The 13,576-nt window shown below is 36.2% G+C and overlaps 1 protein-coding gene across 1 annotated transcript in view; it reads right to left on the bottom strand.

Moving 5' to 3' along the window:
- The window catches only part of LOC146705578 (uncharacterized), a 64,860-nt gene that overhangs the window by 45,391 nt on the left and 5,893 nt on the right, over window positions 1-13,576 (bottom strand). Inside the window, exons 2-5 of the mRNA XM_085463302.1 lie at window positions 10,588-10,617; window positions 4,189-4,288; window positions 1,739-1,856; window positions 812-935 (exon numbers count right to left, since the gene is read on the bottom strand). Coding sequence (XP_085319428.1) covers window positions 812-935; window positions 1,739-1,856; window positions 4,189-4,288; window positions 10,588-10,617 — 372 coding nt within the window. The remainder of the gene's footprint in view (window positions 1-811; window positions 936-1,738; window positions 1,857-4,188; window positions 4,289-10,587; window positions 10,618-13,576) is intronic.

The raw sequence follows: 13,576 nt of genomic DNA, 5'->3' as shown, positions 1-13,576 counted from the left end.
ACCACAACAGGACAACCTGGCAAAGACAAAATTATATTTACGGAACCTAAATTAATAAAGGAAGGTCTGCTATTGTTGAATTAGTGACCTCAGCTTATGCAGGACAGACACAGGCGTCTCATTCTCAAAGGCACCAGATACGGGATGTTACACCGTCAGGCAAATATCTAAGACAAATATCTGGACTGCTTCTAGCCATAAAATCCTGCTTGGCTCCGCACAAAGGGAGAATGTTATGATGTGACCTTATATTTATCTTGTGTAAACCAGGTTGTTCTGAAAATAGGGGACTTTATTTAAAAATTAATGTGATTCCTAAACAGTTCATTTTTTTTTTTTTGTAAATATCATTGAGTTAATGTTGAAAGTCTTAAATTCAATGATTATTTGATTTAAAATCCACTGTAGTGGTGCAAAACTATGCAAAAATTATGAATCTTCGTTCAACAATTGTGGACTCAACTGTTTAGCCATTAGATTTTCTGTTCAAAAGAAATTACTACTAGGTACCGTATGTCTGCACAAGACCAGTGGATACCAGGCTATGATGTTACACACTGCTCCAGGCTCGACACTTTTTTTTTTGGTTCCTGACATTTCAGCAGGAAACATTTGTGACCTTTGAGTAACTCTCCAGATCAAGGTTTGATTCACCTTAAGGCAACCAGAATCACTAATGTATCTATTACAAAACATCTTACATAAGAGCTTTAACGGTATTTACAAGTGTGGTTCAATCAACTGAACAACTGTATGTCTTAGACTCTGGAAGTCTATTGTGCAGCTAAAATGGTTTCAGCTTTAATCTCACCAAAAGGCAGTTCGAAACGAGTATCCAACAGGACTCGATGAGGCGTCGGATTCTTCGTGCCATATATCTCATCAGCTTTCATCAGGACCTCTGCATCCAGGAAAAGCCATTCACCTGAGCCCTCCTGAAATGAAATTAAACACATTCATTTATTTACACAGACAATGCCTTTGCATGTATTCTTCAGTTTATGCTATGCCACTCATTCTTTTAATATGTATTTAAGGCAGTTTTATTGCCTGCGTTTTTACTATTTGTAGCTCAAATAGTGAAGCCAAGCAGCATTTATAATGAAGTATGTTCAATCTAGTGAAAAATTCAAAGTTCATTTTCTTAGTATTATGTGGGTCAAACAAGAAACATTTTTGTATAAACTACTTTTTTGTATGTAAAAAAATATATTTTTAACTTTTTGATTTCCAATCATCCTGTAACTGTAATCATTGTGTAACATATTTAACATATTCATCATTTTCAAATGTTTATTTTATTTGAAACTGCCTTTATACTTGAAATTTCTATATTACTTTACCTTAGGTTTAGGAATCCAGTATTTATGAACAGAATATAGCCAACACACAGGTGTCTGCATTTACTTATTGTAGCATTTGAATTTTTAGTACGACTAAAAATTCAAAGCGTCCCTTTTATGAGATCATCATTTCACATCTTTGATGTGCCAACTGGAATTACTTACATATCTCTTTCTAGGGAAAAATGCAGAAAGACTGAGCAATATTTATGTAAAGGTACAAACTTTTGTTTTGTCTTTTGTTAATTTTACTAATTTAACATCTATTGATTGATGAAGTTAAATGCTGTATCTTGTTACTTCTAATGGATGGATTTCAAGTGGCTTTTTTCCACCTCAAACGTTTGGACTAAAATTCACTTGTACTTGACTTTTGTGTGGGTGTAAGTTCTGACCTCCTCTGATTGTCGGATACTTTTTAATGGAATCCATGCAGTCCCCACCATGGTGTCCCAGATGAGACCTTTGTTCCACACCTCAACAATGAGGCCGAGGTCCAGCCGGTTGATCTCACTGTGCAAATTCAAGTAACAAATGATGATGATGATAAAATGTCACTGAATAAAAGAATGAAACAATAACTGTGTTGTAATGTAACTTCGTTATAAGAAATTTTTAAAATGGAAAAAAACAAAAGCAAAAATTAAACCAGAAATTTCTAAAGGATTGCTATCAGGAGCTACTATTGCTTTAGCTACAAAAGCTACTTCCTCATTTTGTCCTGTATTAGCTGTCATAATCATTTCCAGCCTTGTTTTGTCATTCAACATGCTATTCAAAGGGCTCAAAAACAGCTTGATGACAGTATTAAAATGGCACATGAATTTTAAAAGCAGCCACACACCAAGGGCATTTGCATATTCTCATCTGTGCCACTTTACAACTACTGACGGACCAAACAAAAACAAGCTCAGAGAAAAGATAATTAAAAAAAGAGCAAGGGTGGGGGTGAGGGTGGTGGGGTCCAGAGAGCTCAGGTGCAGAGATAAAGGCCTCCTAAATCATTTGCTCATTGAAAAAGAGAATAAATACATATAGCAAGGTATTTAACTGGGGCTATTTTTAACCGGGAGATTTATTGTTGTTCATGTTGCTGTTTAGATTATCTTTCCAGTTGTGCCACCTTTTATTTTAACGTTTTGCATTATCCATGTCTTTTTTAAACATGCAAAATAAAGTGGTAAAGCCAAAATTGCTGATAAATTGCAATCTATTTTCAAATACAAATACAAGCATCATCGTTTATTTCTTTAAATCACTTTCCAACCACTTTGTGTAGACTGATTTACAACCATGTAGTCCAACCTAATTCAATTTAAATTCGTACAGGACTGTTTTTCCTTATATGAATACACATTCACCGGCTACTTATTAGGTACAGTTCCTTGACTGCTCATTAAAGTAAACTTCTAATCAGTCAGTCACAAAGGGACTTAGGGTTTGGGGTAATGTTCTCGGGAAACCAAATATATTGTATGTTTGTGGTGTGCTGTATAAGACAGTTTCCCTTTGTTCTAAAAGCAAATAAATATTGCATTATAAAAAGTGACACTGAACGTGGTGTGATTTTTACTGTCCACAAACTGCTGATCTACTGAGATTTTCTTGCATAACAATCTCTAGAGCTTACAGAGAATGGTCCAAAAAAATAAGAGAAGATATCCAGTGAGTGGCTGTTCTCTTGGTGAAAATGCTTTTTTGATGCCGGAGGTCAGAGGATAATGGGCTGCGCTGAGTTGATGGGAAGGTTAAAAAAGGCCAAACACTGAACCTAGGAACAGATGACCTACAGCAGTAGAAGACCACTTTTGATGCCACTTTTGTCAGCTGATAACAGGAAACTGAAGCTCAAATTTGCACAGACTCAGCGAAACTGTACAGTGGAAAATTGGAAAAATGCTGCAGGGTCAGAATTTGGCATAAACAACACAAAAACACATCTAATCTGCCTTTTATCAAAGTTTAGACTAGTGATGGTGTCATTTTATATTTCATGGGCTATTGTCTTGGCGCATGCAGGCCCATAGCCTATATGGAGTAATGTTACTGACCTTAACAAATCTGATAGTCAGGTGCTAAAAGGCCAAAAAAACAAAAACAAAAAACAAAACATAAGAAAATGTAAAAAAAAATTTATGACTTGTTAAATTAAGAGAAGGTGCAACTGAATAAACAATTGCAGTTATTAATTTCCAAAACTGAGACAACCACTACTTACTCATTTGTTTTGTTCAGATGATGTTTTTAGACAATATATTTCAAATGTAACATAAAAATCCTAAAAAAAAATAATTGCATGGTAGGTACTAAGATACAAAGTTTGAAATTGTAAAGTTCCCATTTTCTGCTTAAATTTAAGCTGGGTCGCTGTAACAGATGGTGCTCAGAATTTGCTGGAAAGCCTGATGAATAACCTGGAATTACACCTAGTGACAAAGCATGAATGGACAGTTGGAGGAAGGGGACCTGGAAAAACAAACACTGTCCCAAAAGAGGGAGTTCACAAAAGACAAACAATGGTGCGCATGCAACAAAGTGTTGCCTTTTGTGTCACCATACATACATTTCACTGGGAAAAGAAAATGGGGAAATTAAATCAATAAATTATAAGGAGGAAATGACCAACAGCTGTTTTACGATATATTGTCTTAAACTGAATGGAGTAGATGAAAAACTGTAGCGTTTAAGCATTCGGATGAGTAGCTTGGAGAGATAAAATTGTGGATGTGTTGTTTCTATCACAGAGTTGCAGAGTGTGTGGTTTTTTATGTATTAATGTTTGATTTTGTTCCCCATGATAAATGGTGTGTTTCTGTATTTGCTTCTGTATTTCAGATTGACTTACAACATGAAATCTTGCTCCCAGCAGGGCTGGTCCCCACGCACAGTGATAGTTGTGCTTTTAACATTTTGCACTTTCAGCGTCACATAGGTGTTGAACTTATCTGAAACAGAGGAAAAGGCAGATTACGATTTAATTATAATGAGGAGGCAGCAATGCATTGAAAGCATATGGAGGAGAGCGAGCGTTACGCATGAGTTAACAGGAATATATGGGATTCATTAAGCAGTAATGAAGACACATAGCATAGTAAGACTCTGGACAGTCTACTATTGGATAGAACAACAGAGGTGATGTTTGAACTACCATGCCAGGTCTACCTCTGTTTTCTGTAGGAGGAAAAAAAAAGACATCAGGACTATCAGTGAGAGTAAAAGCAGATAAGTCTCCTCCCCCGACTATATCAAGCCAAACCCAGGCCAGGCCACCAAATCAACCCTGTTAATCTCCAATGAGAGCCAAACCCTCACAGCACATAGTACTACAGGATGTACAAATACATGGTACGTCTCTAGTCCACTATAAAGTGCAGCTGTTTTTTAAAATACCCTTGTCCTCTAAAAAATACACGTTGTAAAGGAAGCATGCCTGCTCATGATGTAATAAAGCTGAAGTCACTACTGACCTGTTACTATTACAGAAAAGGTCTCTGTCAGCCCTAATATCATCAATACATAGAATATAGTTGGTTTAGTTGCATTTTTAACATTTGACGCAACTGTTGACTGTGTGACCTATACACAAAAATTGAGCCCTGCTAGGAGTCTACTGCCTGTGAAAACCACTGAAACATTGACTCAAATGTCTGTGTGCGTGTATACAACTTTCACACCCAGTTATCTCAGTCAACTTCCTTCCGCCAGTAGTGCTGGACAGCCGATTCTCAACAACTGTATGCTTCAGCGGTCAGTGCTGAAGGGGAGGGTGGATGGATGAGGGATTAGGCAACCCGTGCTAAAACTACCAGCTTTTCATTTCCTACTGTGGGGTTGGGGGCATCAACACGTGCCTGTTGATGTGCTCATTTTTCCTCATGTAGTTACCAGTCCTGCACAACTGGTGGTCCTCGCTACAACTCAATCCCCCCACATGGACACAAAAGCTGAGTGGGAGGAGGACTGAAAGGGAAAGGAAAAAGGATGTCTGTTTCTGACTGATAAATAAAATATACTTTATCATATGTCATGGAATACTACTCAGGGAATAGCTCACAATCATCTGATTCAAGATATTAAAAGGACACCTTCGTATAAACAATGCTTCCTCACGTCAATTAGAGTAGCACAAGTAGCAAGGTATAAATGCTCACGCCAACAAAATGACAAGACTATCAAGCAGAAAATTATATTAAAATTTAACAACATACGGCTGGATGGATATCATCTTGAAGTTTTTAGCAAAAAAATATACAACTATATTAATATGACTATGTTTTCCATAAACTGACAGCACGTTTATGGTTCTGAGTTTCTGATTTTCTGAATGGTGGCTCCCTGATATGGACAGCCAACAGTGCAAGCAGGCAGTACAAACACACACAAATCACCCTCTTTGGTCTATGGGAAACAAAAGCAAGAGATCAGCTGTTCCTGTATAGACCAGTCACATGACCACACTAAACAAAGATTACCCTGGTTCCTCCAGCAACAAACTGAAACATTTACCCTACACTAGCATTTAACATAGCAGCCAGATAAGTAAAATCAACTCCTTGGCATAATAGGACTGCCAGCAGTTGACACAGGTGGATTCATACAACTGACACAGAACATAAATAGATACTTAAGACTGCACACTGAAACAGTGCACTGAAAGCGCAGAATCCCTGAAGTGACACTGAGACCGCGAACCAGGACTGACAGGACACAGACCTAATTAGTGTCCTGTGAAAACAGTAGCAACAGAACACACACAGTATTAAAGTTGCCTCGGGGATGCTGAAGCTTTTCCCTAATTAGATATTCCATGCCTTGTGCCACACTTGGGCCAGCTCCCATGAATAGCAGAGACGAGATAAGGCAAGAGGATGTATGGATTAGATAAGAGCCACTTAGTGGTTGCCGGACCTTTACACCAGGCGTTTTCCTTGATACGGCTGACACCGTTGAGGAGGAAGAAGTAATAACTGACTGGAGGGAAAAAAGAGGGAAAAAAAGTATCCACCTGCATAGCAATGTCTCACCAATATAACAGACTAGTCTTATGTTTGTATTGTATAGTTTGAGGACAACAAACATTAAATGAAAACTGAAATTTCAGTCAAAATACCACTATTATAAAACACATCATACACATGTAATAATTAGCTTAGTGCAAATATATGATAGTGCATGTAAGCATAAGTACGTACGTAAGTAATGGGAAGTGCAATAAAGAAAAGAAACTTATTTGTCACCGGTCAAATCTGCTAGGCAATAACTGGGCTATAACTGCTATATGAGTTTAGCAAACACAAATGCTCAAGATAAAACCGAAGGTACGTTTCCTAAGTGGTCACATTTTATGTCTACAGTGTCTTTCTTTGTAACTTGTTATGACAAGCAACTTGGTAAATATAGATTTAACTCCACACAGATTTCAAAATCCAGTATGCTGAAAAGTGTTTTTTTGCCCTTTTTTTTCTTGCTAACTCCATTAGAGATCTTTATTGTATTCAGAAGCAAGGTATCCACCTGCACATCAGTGCCTTACCCTACATGAGAGATATGTTTTATATGGTTACTGTGTAGTATGAGGATCACAAAGATCTAATGAAAACCAACATTTCAGTCAATATGCAATTATTTAAAAAGAAATTATGGATATCTCTACAGTAATCTCAGCACAATAGTTGGATAAATCATCTTTAAATTATTGCAAATATATGTCTTATATATACTTACAGGCTATTAAGACATGGGAAGTGCAGTAAAGAAAAGACACATTAGTCACTAGCCAAATATACTGCTTAAGACAGTTTCATATCAAGTTTGCTTGTTTTTCAATGTGTTTATGAGACAGTTATATTTATCCAATTCTAAAAATCTTCTTAAAATCACTGATTTTAAAATCTTAAAATCAGTGTCTGCCTCAAGAATCTTTACACCAGTTTTAACCATCAGTGTGCACATTTAATGAGAATTTCCAGATACTGTAAAATAATGAAATTTTTAATAAGATTAATGCATAAGATTATGCATTCTGTAGGCCCATTGCAGAAAGAAAGTGCAGTGTTGATTGAGTCAAGTTGCCTAACCCAAACTGTTGCTTACATGTAAAGAAACATGATCTGTTGACCATGTTGGTGCAAATTTAAACATGCTTATGTGTGCGCACACACACACACACACACACACACACACACACACACACACACACACACACACACACTAAAACAGTGAAGGCACACCAGTCAATGTGCTCTTAAGCAGCAAAAAATCGAATGATCATGTGATGTTCTGAGAATCACCGTAAACCCTCAGTCAAACGTCTTCATTCATTATTGATTAGTGATGAGTTTTCATAGTAATAAATTAGTCAGGAAAATGCAGGCAGCTGGAAGACTGGCATTTCAACATCAGGCCACTTATCAATATTGCATGCAACACAAAACATACATTTATCAGAGGACTTTCCTACCATTGCTTGAATATCTTCATGTGTAAGTTAGTTTTGCAAAAATAGTGTTCTCAAGCAATTATATTACCTGGAAGTCTATTTTTTACTTAGTTAAAAGAGAAGCTTGTGATTAAAATGATATATTCCCCATTTTATTCCAACCAGAGACTCTGCAAGCACACATCTAGCAGCACACAGCTATTATCTGCAAATCAGTGGATAGACAGATAGACTGCTAACTAGTTCAAACAACGTCACCTTCTGTTTTACAGTATTCTCTCAAAACTCTTTGTGTATATGTGCCAAAATAAGGCCTAAAAGCCATCCAAGCACAGGTGTGGTGTAGACACAATACAAACATCAATCCCAGGCCAGCCTTATGTAAACTTTGAGGCCTCTTCCAATAAGTCACATGTCACCCTATGCAAGTACAATTATCATGAGGTAAGAAAACTGGTAAGTAATATGTTCTTTCAGAATCTATCCCTTATTGCTATTCACACAAAAATGCAAAGTAAAATGGTGCAATAATCATAAAAAAAAATGCAGAAATCTGATCTTACAATTTGCAGCTCAACACATCATGGTATGCAGTTTTGAAGCACAAACCATTGCATTTGCAGCATATCAAAATATTTCATGCTCATTGGATCATGGCCACACTTTACGGTGCCAAAAAAGTAGGACAGCAAAACAGCATTGGCTATGTTTAACCAAATTTGCTGAAAAAAATAAAATAAAATACATTAGTTCATTATTTGTATATTTTCAAAGTCTGTTTTCTAAAACACCTTTACTCATAAGCTCACACATCAGTTTATTGAGCTGATATCACTTCATAAGTCGTAAGGAAAACAGCTCATTTAGATTAGTTGGAAATTTTACTTTGATGACATTTTTTAAAAGCTACTCTTGATACACTTTTTTGACAAAATCTTTAACACCATAACACATTACAAGGGACATCTTTAAACACATGAAAATGCTAAACTTATTATTTGGTTATTTTTGTTTCTTAGCTAAGAACTCTCTCGCAGGCCTTCGTTTCCATCCTTGCCCTCTAAAAAAACCCCACCAACAACAAAAGTGACTAGTGTTTACATTTTGTTTCAGAGAGATGCCTGGCTAAAGTGAAATTCACCTAATGTTTGCTCTGAGACAGGTGTCACATGTCGTATGACCCGGAAGAGGGAGGAGGTCATAGACAGCCAAGCAAAGTCTTACAATCCCTTTAAAGTTTCAATGCTACGAAGCCCTTTGAAAACTGACAATACAACAAAAAACTTAAAAAAGCATCAACTTCAGTCACTTGATGCTGGCTAGAAAAACTGAACTCACAGCATTAGAAAGTGAAGACACTGTCTGAAAGGCAAATGCTAGCTTTTCAGCTGTGCACTGATGTCCCCCATTATCAATAGCCTGGAAAGCACAGTGTCCAAGATTTCAAGGAAGAATTTCAATCTTGGACTGGTCAACCCACATGACAGTTTTCAGTGGATCTTAAACCAGTACTGGGACAGAGTGTTTTGGGATCTGATTTGTATATTTTACTTCCTTGTTGATGGTTTTTAAACTACATTTGTGAATGCACCATAGCATTAATTGACAGAAGTTTTCTGAAGTGGTCCCGAGTCCATGTAGTTACTTCCTCTAGATAATCACTTCTTTTTATAAATTGTAGCAGTGTCTGAGGACCAGAAGATTATGGCCACTCGGTAATGATTTTTGGGCTTGTACACAAAGCCAAAAACTAATACTGTATTGTTTCCTAGAATCTTTCAATGATATTATGTACTGATGATGAAATCCCAAGTTATTTTAATGTCACAGTGAGTCATTCTTAAATCCCCGAACTATTGTCCTGTGCAGAATAATGAACACTTTTCCAGTTTTCTCTGTTTCTAAAAGGTTTAGCCTTTTTCGAAATGCTTTTCTGATACCCATTCACATCCATTATGTGTTGCTTATGAACATAACTAGTTGTGAGATGTATCACAGGTATATAGTATTAACAACTTTTCCACTCTTATGCTACCCCTCCATTAATTTTTTACATTTTTTATTAACTTTAGGACGTTAATGATTTACAAAATACTTCTTTTTGAATTCACATTTTGTAAGGGATCAGAAATTTTACAAAAAGGGTTAGAAAAAACTTTACAGAAGTTATTTTGGCATCAAATGAGTAAAATATCAATGGCAAACTCAAAGCTAAGTTGACTTTATATTAGTGCTCCTCTCTGCTCTTGCCAGAGATGTCACAGGGCGTAAAGGTAGACAAGAGCCTGAACACCAGAGGGATTTGCCTAGTTGGAGAGTCTGGGGATTTGGACACTGATCTATGTCCACCTGCATGGCATGACACTAAAAGACCCAGGATTGCGTAACACAAAATCAACCCTAGCGCCTGTAGTGACTTGCCAGAATTTAAGAGATTAACCTATATAAGACAATTAGTACACATGGCATATTTTTAACAAAGTCTACACAAAGCAACCTCACAGAAGTAGTGGTGGTTTGATCAAAATGTGTAGAATTCTGGACATCCTCATTGGGTAACTGGATAACTGAGTTAATTTACAGTTCAACATGGATGAGAGTTCAGACATTCTTGTTTTTACAAACAAACAAACAAACAAACAAACAAACAAACAAACAAACAAACACCAATAAACATAATCAAAAATCCCACAAGTTTCACAGCATACAAATCTCTCACCAGCTGTGAACAATGAACATTAGTAAAATGTAAGGTAAAATGGCCTGAGAATGGGAATAAAGTTTGTGAATAAAGAAAGTTCTTACCTGGTGGTCCCTGGAGTTTGGCTTTCTTCACTGCACAGCGCACAGAAACACACAGACACACACACACAAAAACAAAGATTAGCTCAATTACATAAATTTAATTTGCACTAGCTTAAGAATAAACATCGTACTATAATACGTAACTAAAACTGACACATAGGTAAATCTTAGGCCCCTGAGGGGTCTCACCTACCAAAGACCTAAAATTAACCCTTTCCAGTGTTTATGTACCTAAAACACAGTTTAAAAGCACAGTGTAAATAGAATTTTAAATTATTTAAATAAATTATTTCAAACTTATTGTTTTTAATGAATACATCTGACATTTGATTAACATCCACAAAACTTCCAATATGTAAATTATGTACTGTAGCAAAGCGGTATACTACTCCAATGTAAGTCAAATGATGGTAATACAATGTTGAATCAAAAGAGTTTGGTTTTTTAAAATTATTTTTAAAAGACAAGTCTAAAATACAAACACAGAATAACGACGCTACAAGTAACGGCGTTACTTTTTTCAGTAACGAGTAATCTAACTAATTACTATTCCTATCGTTACAACGCCGTTACCATTACTAACAAGAAAATGCGGCGTGGTCGCGTTACTATTTTTCAACATTCAGACGGTTGAACCTGTCTTCGGTTTACCGCATCTTATATCAGTTGCACTGAAGTAGCTGTAAGTGATCTGGGCCCTACAGCTTGAGGCAGCTGCGCGCGCACCCGCGGATGGCAATCACTTTCTGGCAGTCGATCACTTTTTGGCAAAACACCTGGAGCTAGGCGGCAAAACAATCGCATGAGTGCTGCTGTTTCACTGAGGAAGAGTAAAGTAGTCGTGGTAAGCCAATCACATGACCACTTCAAGATGACAAAGCAACAAGGTGATATATACCAGTTTTTAAATTGTGTTGATAGGCCGCGTAAAACAAGAGTCATGATAAACAATATATGCGCATGTTTCAGGTATCAGGCTGTGATGTTCTCCTTTATAGTGGACAGAAATTATTTTTTGGGAGTGGCACAAATAATTTGTGTGGCATCTACTTTAATGCGGAACAGCTGATTGTAATGTAAATAGTTTGAAATGGTTATTTTAAAAAAGGTAAATGGCTGCAAATAACTTTGTTGTTTGCAAAACTTGTGCATATGATTTTAAAATTGACAATTTATATTTGCATTTAAAGTTATGAAATATGATTCAATAAACATGTTTGTGGTTGTTACAGTAAAAAATTTATTTTTCTCTACTCGGATTTTATGTTTTTTGTCTGATTTTAGATCAATTGTGTTAATACAATATGTCAGAATGAAAACATAACTGTAAATTCAGACACATGAGATTGTGCTGAAAAGAATGATGCCAAACAAGGCAGTAAATAGTTTTTAAAGGCGAAATGGAGAGGTAAAATCAAAAGTAGCAAAAAATGGCCAAGTAACGCAATAGTTACTTTTCAAGTAATTAATTACTTTTAGAGTCTTGTAACTCAGTTACATTTTTGAAGAAGTAACTAGTAACTATAATTAATCACTTATTCAAAGTAACTTGCCCAACACTGCAAGTAAGTCATAAGTTGGTGCAACGTGCAACAAATGAAGACTACAAACACATCATCTTGTTTTAGGAACTCTTGTGCAGTTTGATCAAAACAGAAGAACTATGTGAAGAAATCAACTTTACACTATTTATATTTTTCAGCTTCATTCAAATTATTGTGTCATAGTTAATAGTTTTGCTAAGTTCATAACTGATAAACCGGATGCATAACAGTTCAGTTATAGTAAAATATATTTGTAAAAACCTTATCGTTTTAGTTAGAACGCTTCAAAGTTAAATCAATGAAAAATGGGATACTAAAGACTGGCACCTCTGTTTTATTAGCAGTGACAAATACATTTTTATTGGATTGCAACTTTTACATAATCATGAAGCATAAGCCTTGACAGCTGCATCACAAATCTTAACAGCTGGTGAACAAACAAAAAAAACAAAACAAAGGAAAAATGGGACTCAGGCAGATGGGTATTAAGATACAAAATAAACCAAAAATGTCTGATAACAGCAGCCATTTCCAAAAACCTCCAGACATTACTTATGGTGAAGAACCACGTGCTGCTCGATTTTGGTTCATAAGTCGACCTGCCGTCTTTAGCCCCTCAATGCATCTTTACAATAATGTTTATGGGATTGTGAAGCGATTTGAAGAGGATTAGTTGTGATTGCAGTGGCAGGGTTATGTGTGCAGGCATATAACCTACTAAACCTCTAAGGGCTGAGCTGCCAGATGTCCAGAATGGGATGATGGAGGCACAAATAACGCTTTCATATTTTCATGTACCATCCCTTGTTTTTTTCTGTGCACATTAAAACAATAGTATAAAGTTTTCGGGTCTTCTAATAATTGATCATTCTTAATTACTCTTAATTACAGAGAACCATATGCATATAAATACAGCAAAGTAATATTTGCATATTAGAAAACTAATAGTGAAGTAACGATTAGAATGAATAAAAATGCAGGTTGAAGTGGAATGCACCAAACCTAACACATGCAGCCACAAATGTAAACTGAAAGACTAAAAATCAAAGACACAGAGTTAACCGAATTTACTTCTAGGATAACAATGGAAAGCAAAAAAAAGAAAAAGAAAAAAAAAGACCACTGGTCCTCCCCCAGTGTTTCCTGTCTTTTACATAACTCATTGTGGAACAGTGGAAATCTTCAGTGAAGCTAGCAGTATGATTCTTTTTTCCACTAAGTCAAATGAGCTGGCTGTGGCCTTCTTTTCTCATTTGCATCACTTAATTTTAACTGTGGACCAAAGAGCAGGAGGTCATTAAACCAGAGAGAGGGGGATTGCAGTGGAAACTGATCCTTATCGTTTTCTGTCCATGCTTAATTTGATGGGTGTAGTTGATCTTTATCTACTGTTCTTCAAAACCTACTGGTTTCTTTTCTTTTTTGGTTAATTTTACTTGCTTGTG

Source organism: Copadichromis virginalis, linkage group LG7 (assembly GCF_057382275.1).
Source record: "Copadichromis virginalis isolate Kocher_CV1m ecotype Utaka linkage group LG7, C_Virginalis_male_GT1.1, whole genome shotgun sequence".
Taxonomy (NCBI): Eukaryota; Metazoa; Chordata; class Actinopteri; order Cichliformes; family Cichlidae; genus Copadichromis; species Copadichromis virginalis.
This window is presented reverse-complemented; position numbering and strand designations above follow the sequence as displayed.